Source organism: Spodoptera frugiperda, chromosome 27 (assembly GCF_023101765.2).
Source record: "Spodoptera frugiperda isolate SF20-4 chromosome 27, AGI-APGP_CSIRO_Sfru_2.0, whole genome shotgun sequence".
Classification (NCBI taxonomy): domain Eukaryota; kingdom Metazoa; phylum Arthropoda; class Insecta; order Lepidoptera; family Noctuidae; genus Spodoptera; species Spodoptera frugiperda.
In genome coordinates this window covers 11,551,076-11,569,548 of record NC_064238.1, presented here as the reverse complement: position 1 = coordinate 11,569,548, position 18,473 = coordinate 11,551,076, and the positions used below count along the sequence as shown (strand labels likewise).

Here is an 18,473-nt window from a genome sequence, read left to right as displayed (position 1 = left end):
AAAATGAAGGATGGTATAAAAGAGGCCTGTGGAAGCTTGCCTTTTGAGGTCTTTAACTGAAGTTTCTATTAAATAACATAGGTAAACAGTTGTACGTAGGTACAACTACACAAAAGGAGTACGAAAGCAGTAAAATTTATATTGTTACTTCAGGCTGTCTAAAAATAAAGTTTCTATTCAGCGACGATAAGTAAGTTCCTCACAGGATTAAGTCAATTTAAAAAGATTAAAAACCTTTCGGATCAAGTGGGATTACTTCAGTAATCTCGAACCCCTGACTGAAAAAAGATAAGTCACGATAAAATAATACTCAGAAGAAAGACTTTAAAAATTACCAACAAATTCTTTTATTTCCCTTGTGGGATTAGTAAGGAGGAAGATAGCAATTTATGACATGTTATTTGTTCTTATTTGACCAAAATTCTCGGTTCAAATCCGACTTAGAAAATCCCACGGTATTGTTATAGAACTAAGAAGCACAGGTAGTACATATTTGTACCCTTTGGATTTCTATTACTGAAAACTAAAACTCATTGTTTTCGTTACCCAAAGTTTTCTTACCCAAGTTTTATATCCCAAATGTGTCCTAATCACCACCACAGGGCAGCCGTTCAAGTGTTAAATTAGAACGGCCAAGTTTTCATGATTTGTCTCACGCATCTAACTTATATTCCACTAGCTTATTAACTATAACGACACGCTGTCGGTCGAATGGTGTCAGCATATCAAATAACAAACTAGGGATACAGTTGTCAGAATATTTTTGGCCTTATTGACTACACGGAACGCACGTCTTCGTCTAGTTATAGACTCCAATTTCATAATTGTATATGTATATGGTATACTGTCTGTTCCCCGACTCGACGGGGAACCGGCATCCATTAATTAAGCCCGCACCGGAACTTCACTTCCTCCAGCCAGCGCGCAACGATTAAAACCACCCAAAATGTGGCTTTTTATACGCTTTAGATATTTATAACATTTTTATTAGGGATTTTCAGCGTGGATGTGCTCTAGGGATCTTTGAATGGAACAGGAATTTCGACGAAGTCCTTGTATCTGCGTTTGGTTTATTTCGTTTTAGGTGCGTTTAATATTGTTAAATAACTTATTGAAACAGACATGGTTTGGATGTCTTTTTATGGCTTCAAAACAGAAATTTTAGAAGCTGGCAACTTTACTAACATACAATAAATTATAGTTAAATCAATACAGAATCAAGGTTTCCCAGATTGCCTTACGTACTCTAACAGGTTTTATACAAAGAAGCTTACATTTCAAACTAGAATGGCGTGGGAATTAGTTAGCAAACAACGTTTATAACATTAAATAGGAAAACTGATTAATATGCGACGTTGATGTCGCTATCATAATGTATTACATACATTCCATATTGAGCATTATTAAAGACTTGTGTCAACTTGTTCTTGCACAAATCATGCCAATTAGACGACCACTGCAAAGCAATTACTGATGATATGTATGGATTGATGTCTGTTGTACTCGTACACGCAAAACTACTGCGTGTGTTCAGATGGAATTTGTCATACAGATAGATTATAAACTTTTCCTGTTTGATAAAATATTTATAGACATAAATTACATTATGTATGTGCATAAAGAGTGCCACATGTATTGCATAAGGATTATCTGTTGAGAGAATCTGTCGGATGATATTTAATTCATTTGTTGTACATAAATAAATAATAAATTTAGTGTAAACCAAGGCCTGTTTTCTAGTGCAAAAATATTAAGAAAACTGGTTTTGCTGTCTTCCGCACCCGTTGTCGTAAAAATATAATCGCAAAAATATTAACATTGCAGCAGTGATTCACAATATTCACAATGCTTTGATTACCCACTTGATGAAGATTCATTCCGAGCTAGAGACGGCGCGGTCATTGCCCTTTGTCATGAATATGTTACGTTCAAAGATAAAACATGTCAACTCACAACATGACCTTTGAGAAATTGGACCAGCGGGTACAAAATTGTACGCAACTAAACATGCGGTGCTTAATTACGCATAAATAAATACTACAAAAATAAAAACAAAAAATAAAGACGTTTTCTTCAAAATTGAAAACAAAGATGTTTGTCACCTTTAGGAAAGAACCGTATTTGGTAATAAAATGATAACCTACGTGATCGATGCAACGGTAGCATCCACTTTTTATTCAAGTTGTCACATAATAGTAGCCGAAGCATAATTATTAGCATCGTGCACTACGGTAATCCTTTGTTTTTTATGATCACGACTCTTGACAAAGGCGTCGACAGCGAGGCCGGTCGCCTGTCATCATTCACAAGGTCGCTGCACTCGCAATTACGGAACATATGCAATGCCCTTTGTTGTTACCACTACTATTAGCTTTGAATTATTTTAATTGAATGAGGAAGAATATCGTGTTGCGTCTCAAAGGACCAAATACTAATTATGTTCAAGGAAGTCTGCAACTGCATCACTCAATGCAAATCTTAATTGCATATTTTGTTTCAAAGAGCTTCTCCGTGCGAATTTATATTTAAAAACACAAGCATCGACTACGTTGCTAATATTACTCTCTCGGAATATGTAAATGTACACGACCCTGCAAACAGAAAACGAATAAAAGTATGTTTTTGTCGTATTTGTTGTAGGTAGTTGAATGTCGGTGAAGTTCAGCGTAGGCGTCTAGTCGTCTGGATCACAGTGTGTGGGCGAATATTTTTGTTTGGTCGTCTACACACGTGGCTGACGTACGTTAATGTGTACACGTTTAGTTAAAAATAATATTTACTATTAGATAAAAGGAGTTGTAACGTTACGCTAACCTCAAATGTAGACCGTTTGATTCTAATCCACGTCCACGTGCTTGTTACATCCGGGAATAGACCAGTCTACCTCTAGCTCCACACGTTCTCACGCATCTTAAATAGGCATTTAAATCAATTAGCATACGAATTCCCGTTGTGTAAATACCGTACGCACCGACCCGGAGCTGCATACAACGGCAAAGAATTTCGCGAGTTGATATCGAGATTATGAACAAATAGTAGGGCCTCGTAATGTGAAGTGCAACATAGACATGCCATGATGTACGATTGAATGCGTTATTCATGCACTTGACATAGTTACTGCACAAAGAAATGACATCTAGGAACTTGTAATGACTAGATTATGTCACGATTGCAAAGTTCACTCTATACTTATCGGTGCAAAGTTCAAATATAATTCTAGGTTCTGTGAAGGTTTCTGCATTCTTAAGATTGATTGCCTCCGACAATAGGAGATTAAAGTTTATACAAGAATATATTTTATACGGTTCTACTCATAACAATTCCGAACAATGAACAGAAGCCAAAACAGAATCAATTAGAAATTCCAGAACACTATAGCAATATCATTTAAGCCTTTATCTGTGGGAAACACCATTAAACCTGGAATTAATTTACCGTAACGTTAATTACCATATAGATTTATAAATAGGTACCTATATCAATAAACTTAAACTCTTGATTTTCCTTTTAATAACTGCTTGAAACTTCGGATCAAAATTTTAAAGTAGTAGCGCTTTATTACAGGCATTCAGCTTAAACTTATTTCAATATTTTTATCAGTAGTATGTTTGAATAATGCGATAGTTTATCCAGTATATAAATATTCCTATCGATTTGTCCTATACTATACGAATGTTGAATAACAAAGTTATCAGTGCAGCTCAGTGCAACGTCCGTTCGTTTCGTAAACTGTTTGTGTTGTAGATAAACCGCTACTTGTATACTACTATATTATTATAAATAAGTTTAGTCATAAACTTATGACATACTTAAATATTAAAATTACTTTTTGAAGTTTTTAAAAATCATTACGATTCTAACATAACTACCGTGCATCCAAAAGAGAATGGATTTCGGAATTTTTATTGTCCAATCTTAACAAAAGACCACATTTTAAGTCCCTAAGGATTCGATTCCCCTCACCACAAAGACCACATTTTGTGTCCCTAAGGACCAAATTTCGGAATCCATCTAAAACGGGAAAAATACCACGTTTCTATTTATAAATGTCAGGTACGTCATGCACCGTCATGTCATTGAGAGCTTCCTTAATGTTCAGTAAATGTGTACACAGTGCAGCTGCAGAGTTATTTATTAGTGACTATTTTACATCGTAAAGTCAAATTGTACTATAACTTGTTAGCATTATCCACTACTATCATTAATACTACTATCAACTCTATGATAGATCTCATTGAATTATGAGCCTGTTGATAATTAGGTGTGTGACCAATCGAGTTTCACACTCCCAGCTTCAAATAAAGTGGATCTAATTTATAACATAGTTCCGTATTTTTAGAGATCAACAATTTGATATTTTTTTGCTAAAGTCACGTGGTCCTATGTTCTATCTCAAAATAACAAGATTGTTATTGCCTTGGCTTAATTTATCTCCAACAGTAACGGTTCTATTTAACATTTTGCCTTTAAAATGTGGTTGTAGTGTAAGTAAATCTTCTTTAATCTTTAGTTGAAAATATTTGTAGTGTGTGGTCATCAGGCCTCGTTCAGGGATGTGAAACAATTCGTTTGGTTTGTTTAGTCTACGTGTGAATACTTCGTGGTGCGTATTTTCGGTCGTTACGTTTTCATCCACTGCTTACACTCTTTCGGTAATATACGCAATGACGTAAGTGCGTTTGTTATGTACAGCTTTACGGAACGAAAGCTGAAATCGAGATGTTTGGATGGATTTAGCTTCAAATTCTAAGTAGTTGTTCGAACAGTTTATCTTTGAAGCAGGAAACTGTAATGGCCACACAAATATTGGCGAACTAATCTATCAGTACAGTTATAGTTTAATGCAATTCATCTTTCCGCGTTCTTGTTTCTTGTAGTCAGTAATAACCTTTGAAATTTCTATAGACACATTCATTTATACTTCAGTACACTGTACTAAAAAATAACATTGTCTGACCCCAGAAGACATTCGGAACATTAACTGCAATCTACTTAATGATGCTTACACAAACCAACGGATAAAAGCAAAAACAAAGTAAAGCCAGCAGCATTTGGAAAACCACATTACTTTCAAGGATATTAACCGAAGTACTAGACAAAGCTGTCTCTGTGGATCCGGTTATTTCCTGCCCAGACGTTAACGGAAACTGGGACTGCAGCGTCTTTGTGATGCAACGTCAAATGAAACATTTGGATTACTTCGTCACACAACTTTAGTTCTTATTCCAACTGCTAAAAGAAACCTAATCCCTTTTCGCCACCGGTATCGACGCTATCCAACAATTTTAAAGATAAGGAAGTGTTTTGAAATTTCGATCCGAATAACTATCTTTGCACAGTTCCGTAGGCGCGCGCAAACTATCCCGTTTATCGGATTCGGATCCGATATGATTTGAGAAGGAAATTGAGTTTGTGAAGGCTGCTCCTGAAACTTCAGCCTACGCTCTTACGGTTAACGCCTACTTTGCTAACAGATTTGTAACCGTCTCCACATAACGAATTCATCTCCATTAATTAGTGTAGTCACTTGTACCTAATTATGCATTTATTTAACCATTAACGAGAAGAATTAATGTGTTTAATGAAGACAGCCAATTAATTATTCATGCGTTAGAATAAATAATCGCGGTCTTGTTTATAAAATGTAACTTTACATCGGCACAGGTACATCGTTGTGCTCCCTATGACCCCGCTCGGCGCTCCTAATAGAGCTAAAAGCAGTTTGAAAAGGCATTTTAGTAACAAAATCAATTGAACAACGTTTGGCAGGAGCGTCACGGTGGGTGCGCCTAGTAACCTATTTATGCCCACCCTAGAAACGTAACTATAAGTCAACGACACAAGAACTAAAATCGGGTATCAAAACGCACGTTTTAACCTTGTAACACGACGTAATGAACTGTAAGCCTGACGCCTCGCCACGACCGAGCGACTTACGCAATCCCATGAATATAAAACGCGTAAATAAATAGCAGATGCGCGAAAAACTCACCCCGATACAGACAGACACTTAGCATAATAATCGCGGGTGGAGCGCCGACCCCCTCGTAGTAGGAATAGGGGGAGGGAGGAGGCAGGGTGGCGGCACTCCCCTACAGTGACACGATTCTCACGCGACGCGCTTCCTTTCAACGTTGTAATGAATGGGTAACGACGTAAATACGTCGCCGATGACATAATCTCTGCAACACGACATTGAAAACCAGTATGGCGACAGTTATGCAGTTGGAAAGTGGACTGACCGGGGAATTCTTTCGATCTAGAAATTGACTTTTGTTTTTATTTATTGTTTTTAATGCGATCACATTAAATTCCCTTTCGTTACGTTGAGTGGCTTCTTGGAACGTTTTGCTCCCTTCGTAGCTACTCGACATAATGATCCTTTACCGAGAACGAGTGGGACTCAATAATTAATTTTAAAAGTTAAAGGTAAAGGAAAATATTCGACTGTCTCGAATGTTTTCGATGATTCTCAACGTAAAAAGGAAATTTTCTAAAAAAAAAAAAAAACAGAAAGTGAAGTTTTTACTTACTTATGTCTCAACTCGATTGAAATTCGTATCTCAAAATCATACGTCAACTTAATAGTTTCATTGCAAGAACCAACGTCAATAAAATTAACGATAAATAAATAATTAAATGCAAACATGCCAAACATCCTTAGTCAGAGGTCGTCGAATATTAATTGCTAATACATATTTCAAGCAGCCATCCTTCTACGGAATATTGGTCAAATGTTACATAAATCTCAATTAGGCCATTAGCAACTCATGTAGCGTGAGAAACAGAATATGAGCTATCTAGTTTGCAACGCATACTCCACATTATCATATTGCTAAGGATATCAACTTAGTACTATGGATAAAACATCATTCTTACAACTGACAACGTATGTCATGTAAAAACTGATACTTTAGGATTAAATACCTCGATTATCATGCTGAGAATTTAAATAACGCAGTAGGAGTGTGCAATAGGACTGTAAATGGTGTTGTCATCGAGGTTTATGTGAGATTTTTTCATGCATCTGTGCGTATAAATCTTTATACTCTCCTGAATAAGCATTAGATACATATAAAAATTTTAGTTGTAATGTGAAAACTATTTTTTATACTTTTTGTTTTTCAAAAAATAAAAAAATTCAATGTTTATAAGGTTGATGTTGCACAAATAACACGAAAACAAAAACGATTAAAATTATAAAAAGAAAAGATTATTGTAGCGTTTTTTTTGGGAGCGTTCCGTTTATACCCTGTATAATTGGTCAATAAAAAAAAAATCCTCAATTCGACTCCGGAATTAAACATTCATAACTCTAGTCTATTTACTCCCACTAAACTGTTTGTTCGTAGTAACAAAGTTCCTGGTCTGCCGGTGTTATCAAATTTTATGTTATTATAGTTAAAGTTACTCAAGGACATGTCCCAATGTCACATGTTTATCGTATTACACGTGTATGTCTAACCACCACGTCCACGTATAAACACCACCTGTGAAAATACTCGCGGAAACAAACTCGGGTCAAGGCCCCGTTTAAATTCTAAGCTTTTCACACGGTTTAATTTCAACAAATGATATTCCTATTTATATATATGTAAAATAATTCTTTACACTAAAGGATTCGAGGCTGATTCCATTTACATTAATTTAAATCTTTTAGAAACCAAATTCTAAATTGAACTAATCAAATGGGTTGTAGTTTTGCTAATTCGCAACACTGGGGTCGCGTTGCAGCGGGCATCGTCCTCGCGGGGGCCATATGCACCCAGTGGGGTTCCGCAACAACACAGTGAAACCCTCAAGCGAAATTTGACAAGGACTTAAATCCCTCGAGGGCCTGCCCCATACACGGCGATCAATTTCCAACGCTAAACGAAATAATATTCCATTTTACGACCCCCGAAAGATTGGGAGACTTAATTTGGAAAGGTTTTAAAGTATTCTTTGTTGTGTATGATTTGATTTACTAATGCTTTTTGTGTTATACGTATGTATGGAGGATTTTGGTTTATATTTTTTTAGAATTTAATTTCGTTGAGTAACGTTGTTTTTCTTTTTAATTATAACTTGGTAACTTCAATAGATACTAATGAAATTGGTAGTCTGCTATTATGTTTGTGCCGGTGTATAATTACGAATCTATATGTGTGTACTTTTATATCTACATAATTAGGTACAAGCTTTCATACTGTATACGTGAATTTAACTCAAACGCAGCCGCCCGCGGCTCTACATGTGCGGTCTTTGATATTGAAAGCAGATTAAAATCCGATCAGTAGTTTTTAATGATACACAAATAAACCGTTTTCATTGTGGTTTATTCATTAAACAAAGTAATCTTTCTTTAATTGAATTATAAACTAAGGGTTAAGAACATTCAATACTTATTTTGATACGAAGGTATGTAAAAATCAAGTTTAACAATTCTCCCAACTATCATGTCGAAAATGTACTCATGAAAATTAACTACAAAAAGTGCCATTAGGGACCCTAACGAAATCTTCGGGCATGGTTATTATATCAAATCCTGGGGGGTGTTGAATGAAAGCGCTCGTTCGCACGGGGGCAGCGCCATGTGCGTTTGACATGTATCGTTTGCGCTTTTGTGCACCCACTACTTACGTACGCTTCACATTTTTTCTCATTACTACATTACTCATTAATCAGTACATTATCCTCCCTATAGTTCAACCAAACGAAATAAATGATTCTCAGTACTCGTTAATTTGATAATACTGACTTACTTTTCACTAAAAACTTGGGAATCCAATTAGTTAACACCAACACTTATAAATATTTGAAATCACCAATCCAATTAAACTAATAACGTGTTTACGTAGCAAAACAAAGAGTTTTCTGTACCACCTGCAATGCTGAGGCAGTGGAACAAAAACCGGCGATGTGTAATTAAACTAGCAACTAATAGTACGCGTTACGTAGTTACTATAAACGTAGCGTAGTAATTTCCGCGAACAATTAGTCCGACGAGCGGCGACATTTCCGAGAAATGTATGTACTCACGCTATGTTCTTTGCTATTGTAAACTTATGTTACTATTGAATTGTGACGTTTAACAATAATAGAGCATGTTTCGTACCGATATCAGATGAATATCGATTAAAAATTCGAGATATTAGTGACAGAAACATTAATGGTTTCTCTAACAATTTTACGTGTAAAGAAAAGTATTAAATTAATTAAGGTTTGAGGAAACTCAAGACGTGGTAATCATTTAACTCTTAAAGAAAATCCAAGTTAAGTAATGAAAACAGAAAAAGTTACAGACGCGTGACATAATGTTGGTAATACGGCGTGACACAACGTAATGCTAACAAAATTATAAAAACTTCAGTAAACAGCCACAATGGCTTTGTTAGGAACAAACTTTTACTCTAAGCATTTCTACGGGTTGACCATAACACAAAAGAGCTCAAGAAACTTTTAATTCATTTAACACAACACCTAATAAAAAAGCAAGTCGTTTACGACATTTTTGTACCCAAGAAAATTTAAAATGGTGACCATTTTCGTGATTTCACTTCAGCTAGCCAAGAGTGTTATTAAACAACATGTTACATCAAAAGGCACGTACTTACACATATATGTGTAATCCTACAAGCTTCGAGTGAAGTCAGGAGCTTATGTAGTGTAGACCTCACAACGAGGACCCCGCCTCTAACCATTTGAATACACGATGCTGAGGGCTTTGTGGGTTCGTTCAATTACGGAAGGATATGGTTCCATAAATATTTTGTATTTACTATCTACATAGGTAATTCTAATTACATACATATCCTCACATCGCCGTCGTAACTCTACCTTAGAACTCGCATATTTATTTATTGATTTTTTCATACACGCCTATTTACCAAGGAAAGTCTTAATTACGCGTTACATGCTTGTTTTCAACACTAGTGGCCTATAAATTAAAACTGTTAAACAATTTAAAAGCAACATTAATATCTTTAATAAATATAATTGCTTCTTATGTTTACTAACGCGTCGAGTGGAGCTGCGTACACGCAGCGTAGGGCGACACGCTAGGCGAGCGAGTCGCGTCTCGTTAACTCGCCACGGCCGATAGCATCACATCACTAGATCCCTCGTTACGCTCAATAATCGTGTCGTTAGGGCTTGTAAAACGCAACGCGGTTATCGCGCGGTCACCACTCACTCTGCGTATGCGCACCCTTAATATTAAACGTTTAAACCACAAGATATTATTTTAAGTGAGTAAGCAGTGTTGGAATATACATTTAATGCGGTCCAGGGATTTTGTGTTTCTTGCAGCAGATGCACGTGTACCGTTCTCAATATGAAAATTGAAAAAAAACAAGACCTCGGTATTCACTACTTCAGATTAAAAACATCTTTAACTGATATTTTATTTCTGTTAAAAGGTTGTTTAATTTTTATTGAACGTTAATTTATGTGCGTACCATTTGTAATGTGTAAGGTTAAACAGGTGTAACGAATGAAACTGCGTTGCAGTATCAATGAACTCGCAGGTCGGCGACCTTTCAAATAAACTTTAATATGGTTGTTCTTTATAATATTTGTTTTACATTAATCACACAAACAAATGTATCGTTATTGTAAGAAAGAAAGTTTTATGAAAGATGTTCAATAAGTAAGTTATGAATTGATCACCAATTAGTACCATACGTATAATCTTCTTCTATAAACATAGTTTTTAACATAATGTTTTGAAAGTAGTTTAATTGAATTCACACTGAATAAATTCAGTACAGTACAGTAAACTACGGAATAACAAACTCTGTTCTACTATAGGTATCTTAGTTGTAGGTACCTACTTTAAGTCTGACCTTGTAATGAACATAAAAACACGGATATCAAAATAAACAAATGATGAAATAGGGCAAAACAAAACTGTGTACCTACATTCTATATTCGAACAGAGATTACAATGTAGTGTCGAGCGCAGGTGAATGACCGAAATCGGCGCGGCCGACCTTGCGACGTCTCGCTTCACCTACATACGCCACACTGACAAGCCACTTTTGCTTTCGACAATTCGCAAAAAAATATATTAAGGAATATCTTTTTTCCGTTGGATGCTGGTGACGTATCTAGCTGTGCCCTATAGGTACAGGGTCATGTAAGGCGTATAAGTCAATGTACCAGTGATATCGCTCGAAGTACGTTAGTAGACAAGGAAACTCATTAGTGTTATTCGATTGACATGGGATTAAAATAAATCTTTGTCCGTCAGTATTTCTGACACTCAATAAATGTTTAATCCAACGCTCATTAAACGAAATGAAACTTTTTCAAATTAAAACTCTGACAGACTTAACGATTCGGTATCAAATTAAGAGTCCCCTCTTCTAGACGACGTAGAGATACTCGAGATACCTGCTCTGAATGTCTTCGGCTTAAAAAATTCTTAAAAAATTGGGTCAATTAGCAACAAAGCTCCTCACGAAGTGCGAGAAAGGAGGGGAACGTACGACCCTAGTTATGAGTGTACGTTGTGGCTTCACAAAGGATGAGGGAGCACCCTCGACGCGGCTCCGCCACCCCCACCTCCGCGCTCATACCAAAGAAAAATAACGCACAGCCACAAAACCACAGAGCTCATAATCGAACACGAAAACTCTACGAAGGTTACGCGTTAAAATTGTGTTATTCGACATTTTACCTGTGGATTTCGCCCAACAAAAGATTCTAAAACGGGTTACGCGGGAGGATGCTCCCAGAATAAACATTTCACGTGTGAAGCGAGAGTCGCGTTATGTGGATAAATAAGCGGCAGCTATCCCACTTTGTAAGTCACGTAAGTGTCGGCCTGAGACGTATGATTGATATCCACCACCAGCGAAGTCTCTCCGCTGAATGTAAAAGCATACTTAAAAAATAAAACACCTTTTCAAATACGTGAACAATAAGTAAAAATTGTTAGTTTATTCGTCACAGTGTGTAGTCGCGTCAAGTCTACGTGCGGTGAATGTCACGCGGCCAAAAATAATAATGTGTGCGTTCGGTCCGGACGGTCGTTCGGTCAGTGCAGTCTCGTTGCGTCACTACACTGGACCGCCGGGGCATTGCACCTTGTGCGCTACGACCACGACACCGGCACGCTCGCGCTATCCCACTCACGCTATACTCGCCTAGCTGCGAAGCGATCGATCCTAACCATTCAACAGCTGATTGTCATTTAACTTGTAACGTGATCGTGCACACTATTGTGACATGGTGAGGTTACTATGTCTCACGTGGCGGCTTATGCAGTTGGGTAGTAAGTAATTGTATTTTGGTATTGTTTCAGTGGCGTGGCGGTGCTGAGTCCTACGGAGAGCGGTGGATGCAGCGGTAGCGACATCACTGAGCCGCGCTCGCCGCGCAGCCCCGAGTCGTCGTGCAGCGCCACCGAAGAGAGCGCGGGCGCGCGCATGCCGCCGTGGGCGTGTGATCCGGCGCCGCCGGCCCCGCGACGCCTCGCGGTGCAACCCGCGCCCGTGCGGCGCTCGCAGCCGCCTATACATCGCCGCATCACTGAGTACTTCAACCACAAAATGAAGCCTCAGAACGGCCTCAAGCGCGATAGCGTGGCTAACGATGACACCAAGAAAAAGTGCCTACCTAAAAATGGGGTCACGCATGACCTAGAAAAATATATTTCTTATTTGTCACAGACGCTTAGTCCTAAAGTATTAATGGACGTCGGGAAGCAAAACGACGCTTCGGTTCGAAAGCCAACCAATAATACCATTAATGGCGCGGTGGACGCTTCAAAAATGGCAGATCTCAGTAAAACGACGCCGAACGGTACCTTCAATGGTATAAGTGACTTAAGTAGATCTAACGAGACGAAAGAAAAGAGTCATATGAACATGAATGGGTTTTTGGAAATCCGGCACGGGGCTGAGACTTTCTCAAAAGGCAAACAAACAGGAGGACTATTGAAAGAGTTGATAGATGGTAAGAGACCAGGCCTTGAAATAAAGACTACATCTGACCCATCCGCCAATGGATTACTAGCTAATAAACACCATACTGACATGAGTAGACGTAAAGTTCCCATACCTGCATCTAGTGAACTGACCAGCATGAGGATTGCGCCGACTCCAACGAATCAGTTACCTAAAAAAGTTAATAAACAAACAGATAAGTCCAAAATGAACGGCGTAGTAAGTTCCACTACTAAATTAGATAGCAGAATGAATGGAGTGACATTAGGATCTAATAATTTAAATCTAACGCCAATAACAAAACCCGCTAAAAAGGAGTCTCCAAGAAAGTCGACAAGTACCGCAAAAAGGACCAACCGAAAGTCGTCCGCATGCATTGCCAATAGTAAAAATCTTACTTGGTCAAAGGCTAATAATCTTAAACAGCAGGTACAACTTCAAAAACAGAATTGTGCAAACATTACTCCAAACTCACCTAGTAAATTAATGCCGGGCGAAGCGAGTTCCGCACCTAAGATAAATATTCCAAATGGTGTTCATCCAGCTTCCATGATCAATGGAACCTTTACTAATCTCAATACCCCTGTTACGAATAATTATCAAAATTGCCACCCGATCAATATACCACAACCTTGCAATGGAACCGTAAATCCAAACAATTTAGCTTCATTCGTTGCTGTGCCACAAAATATGATGCTAACAACTTTAAGGATACCTCAAAACGGTTTGGCGCCGCAAACACTGGGACAACAAAATAATATGGCAGCTTTTAACCAACCCAACGTTTCCAGTCCCACGAAACTAAACAGCCAGTTCGTATTTCCACTCATGCAGAACATAAACGGAACGGTAGTTCAAATACCCAATCTAATGACAAAGATGCCTAACTTTGTTCTTCCTCAAACTCCACAGTTGACGACACAAAGACAAGATCATTTACAAAACCAACAAGCGGCATCTTTTCTTATAAAAGGTACCCTATTGAAGCTGGCCAACACAATGACGCCGACGTATCCGAACGTAAACAAAAGTGAGCCAGTTACAAGCCAACCTATTTCTGTGATGAATAAAAATGTGACAGGAATGCAAACTGTCGGCATGACAGTTCAATCGAAACAGAATTACACGGTGAATTTCAGTCACCCTATGCTTATGCCTCAACCCGGTTTTATTGTCACATCTGTGCCAAATATAAACGTGAAGGAAACTTGGAGTTATACAAATACGAACACGGTATCGTCCTCACAAACAACGACGTACTCAAGTCAATTAGTTCACCATCCACCTCCCATCGTGCCCAACTACACCACGCCACAGGCGTTGCACACGAGTAGTATTCCTATAGCGCCCGTCAAACCACCGGACAATCCTATTCAGGGTACGGATCCACCTAGTAGTACAGTAAAGGAACACGAGCTTATAGAAATGTCGTCGTCACCTAAATGTGATGTACCGTGGCTTTCCAAAACCGTAAATAATAATATATTTCCATTACAACCAAATAAAAAGAATTCGAGGCCTTTCGCACAAATTAGTAGTATATCGGAGAAGCTTGAAGAGCTTGCGGCCAAGAAGGCGAAGTATGACGAGAAATTTGAGTTAAAGGATGACAAGGTAGAGATTACGCGAACGGAGACGAATGCGGAACTTAGAAAGATTGAGGAGGTCGCCAGGCGGGAAGAGACGATCTTCACACAAATCACCGTTCTCAAGGACGTGTCGTCGGACGTCCACAATACTGTGATAGAAGCTAATTTCTGCAATACTACAACCGAGTCCGAATCAGGAATAGGGACGGACAAGTCTATAGACTCTCCTAGCGATTCTCAAACTAGTAAAGAATGTGATGAAGATTCTTCTTTATCTTTGAGTATAAGCGTGAGTTCTGTGGAGGTTCAAAGTCAGAAGAGTCCGATCCTAAAGCAACCGAAGACGCTGCGCTTTCCTCCGAGGAGTTTGACGAAGCCAAGCAGTGACAGCCGGACGTCGAGTAGTGATACGACGACCACCGTCACTGTTTGTCTGTGGGAGAACTGCAAACGGGAGTTTGACGGAGACCCAGATCTATTAGATCATTTACAGGTCAGTAGTTTTTCCAGTTTTTATTAACATTATTATAATATTTCATGGAATTAATCCTTGATTTATAGTTTTCAAACTGCGAATATTTTTCTAATAAAAATCCCCTTTACTATTCCAGAGTGCGCACGTTGAAACGCAAGTCGGCAAAGAGCACTACGTGTGTCTATGGGAGCAGTGCAAAGTGCGAGGCAAACCATCGTGTTCTCGGCTATGGCTGGAGCGTCACACTCTGTCGCACGGCGGGAACAAGCCCTTCAAGTGCATCGTCGACGGCTGCGAGAGGCGCTTCTCCACGCAGGTATAATTACGGGCATATTTAATATTGCACTCACGAAGGCAAATCGAACTAACTACTCCATTCTTATAAATTGACTTTTCATTATTTACGTAATAAAAGGTCAATTTACACAGACTGCAGTATGGTTGTATTTGCTTTCAACAGCGCATGTATTCTACACAACTACAAACGCAAAGCGTCTATCCGCGTCCATATTAATTAATAAAATACTGCGTCAAAATTTAACTCTTAAGCTTTTGGCGTCAAAACTCAGCTCTAGCGATCAATCCGGTTAGTTTCTCGTTAAAATATGTTTGAAAACAGCTATAATTGGCGTAAAGTTAATTTGCCTCTAAGATTATGATGCCATTGTCCTATTCATATGTATTTATACATACATAAAACAATTAAGTTCTCAATAACAACTTGAATAACGGTAGGCCTCAAAAATATCAAATAAATTGATATGGACGCTACATTTTAATATGAGACATCATTTTGCAAATGTTATTTTAATAAAAAAAAAAAATCATTTTATGTTTTAAATTGCTGCAGAATAAATAAAATACATTTGTCCTTTTATATTTTGAGATAATTTAACTAGTTACACTGTTAATTTTGGAGATATTTAATACTATTACTATTCAATGATATTCTCTCTTTTACATTAATTGGTTCAATATAATGAATATCTTTCTTAGTTGTATTTTGTTAATTTCTGCAACAATTGTTTTACCTCACTGTAAAACTAAACCCATGTTTTAAGTGTTTGATGTTTGTCAAATGAAATAATCCTAATCTTTTCACCGCCAAAGTTATTTCATTAATAATCAAAGTAATTATAAAAAAGTACTCAAAGTAAGATGTAACTTTTGTTTTCTTATTGTTTTCATGTACTTCAATACAAATACAATTTCAATAAAAAGATGAAAACTTTAATATCAAATTCTTGAGTTATTTTTTACAATTTCATTTGGCGTTGGAACGATTATTTGTTTTAAAGTACTTTTAGATTTTTCAGCTGTAAATCTTCAGTTTCAAAAAGATATCCTGTGTTAGCAGTAACCGTGTTGTACTTTTTTGAAATTGTTAATTTACGTAACTAATGAATCTAAAATGTATGTTTGTAATAGTAAATAATCTCGTAAATAACGTCCAATCGAGTGATTGGATCATTTAACCGCGATTCAATGTTAGAAAAACTCGGTGTAAATCCATTAAAATCATGTCTAATTAAAAAAACTGCGGCATTAATATTTTAAAATCAATGCAAAATCGATTTGAAATTAATATTTGCGAAAAAAAAAGAAAATACAGTAAAATCAAATTAGTAATTTTGAGCGCGTCTAACAATGTTTCTACTGCACTTCAAATAGCAATGTGATCCCATCACTAGAATGATAATAGTTATGGGACATCACGATTAAAGCAAATAAACTCAGTAAATACAACAAAAAAAACCTTACTTTCAATAAAAATAAAACACAATTTTGATATTTCGCACAAAACGCAAGTCGCTTGATGTCGCCATACCGACGTTAATTTACGGCGCATCATCCGAGAATATAAACGATAAAGTTGTATATGTTTTCTTTCCCCAAGGACACGAAGACGATGCCAAAGAGAACCCTCGATGGCTGAGACCACTCCCGAGATTTTATTTATTTTTTCTCGACCGATAAATTCTTAGAGTTTACCCCTTTGACCCCTATCCAACAATCACTGTAGAATAAATACCGATAACTTGCGACAATGCGTTATGTTAACTATCATCTCAGTGTACCTCGCGGATTGACTATAACTAGACTTAAACCATTAGGCAGTCGAAGTGATAAACGCTATGAATTTTTTATAATTTATTTTATTTCTCGACGCGTCGTGTCACCGGATTAAGTGTAGTGGAGCAAGTACTATAGTAGATGAATTGGTATTAGTTTTATTAGTTCCTAAGGACTTAAACTTTACGCCTTCATCGACAATGTGTTTGAAAAATAAACTGTATGCGATCAAATCAGTGTGTAGTTAGCACTAACAAGTTCTTAACTAATATAAAATATAAAACGCTTTATGAAGAAAAATATACCAAAAAGAAAACTAACAAAACGGTATGCTATTAAACTTCGCATAATAAGTAAAAATAAATTCATTTTTGATTCGACAAAAATCTATCGCCGTCTTTAAATAATTGCTTACTGCGTTACTGCGTCTTTTAACAAATATTTAAACTTATAAAATTTTATAGACAAGAGAAAAAGAGAACTAATTTTAAATCCTTGAAATCAAAATGTAATGTAATGACATGTAATTTAATGTTTATCCCACAGATTAAAAACTCAAGGCCCTGAATACAAATAACAATAAACTAATAACTTTTTAATAAATTTACAGACGTTATTGGAGCGACATGTAAACAACCACTTCAACGAAGCGACCTCTGGCGCCGGATCAGGGAAGAAGTCAGCTGAGGGATCCGTCAAACTCATACGTAGAAATGGCAAGAAGTTGCGGTATAGAAGACAGCCGTGGTCTGGTGAGTTCACTTTTCTTTATAATTAATTAGATCGGACTAACTTACCTGTGACGTCCGATCCTCAATTGTGTAGGTAGCATCATCCTCGCTAATTATACTTGTAGTACGCACTAATTAGGGCACGCTGTCACAATATTTAAAGATGAACACATTCATAAAAAATATTTATACTCTGTGGTCATCTCTTACCACACTGGCAACATCATTTACTTCAAAGCATACCTGCAACACAACTCAAACAGGGCAAAAATAAACAGGTTCCATGTTTATAATCCGGGAAGGGTAGGGACTTAGCGAGGATGATGCTACCTACACAATTGAGGATCGGACGTCACAGGTAAGTTAGTCCGATCTAATTAATTGTATAGGTAGCATCATCCTCGCTAATTATACTTGTAGCTGTTCAAAGAAAGAGTTGTGTTGATAAACAACACTGTTTAAATATTTGAACATTGTTGTACCTACTTAAACAAGACTTATATGGTATAATAAAATCAACATGTCCCGAGTAGTGTAAGGTACAAGAAGAAAATTAAGTAAGCAAGACTAAATCAAATTATGTTTACAATCTCTCAAGATGTACCTAAACCATTAAAACATTTCTATAACTAGTGCTACAACTACTCGTGGTTTGCACCATTTTTGTGAACCA

At 37.2% G+C, this 18,473-nt stretch overlaps 1 protein-coding gene across 3 annotated transcripts in view; it reads left to right on the top strand.

Moving 5' to 3' along the window:
• Positions 1 to 18,473, top strand: part of LOC118263739 (uncharacterized) — a 134,202-nt gene that overhangs the window by 103,570 nt on the left and 12,159 nt on the right. For all 3 annotated transcript variants that reach the window (XM_050705513.1, XM_050705515.1, XM_050705514.1), the window contains exons 2-4: positions 12,290 to 15,014; positions 15,133 to 15,312; positions 17,680 to 17,821. In XM_050705513.1, the coding sequence (XP_050561470.1) occupies positions 12,290 to 15,014; positions 15,133 to 15,312; positions 17,680 to 17,821 (3,047 nt within the window). The remainder of the gene's footprint in view (positions 1 to 12,289; positions 15,015 to 15,132; positions 15,313 to 17,679; positions 17,822 to 18,473) is intronic.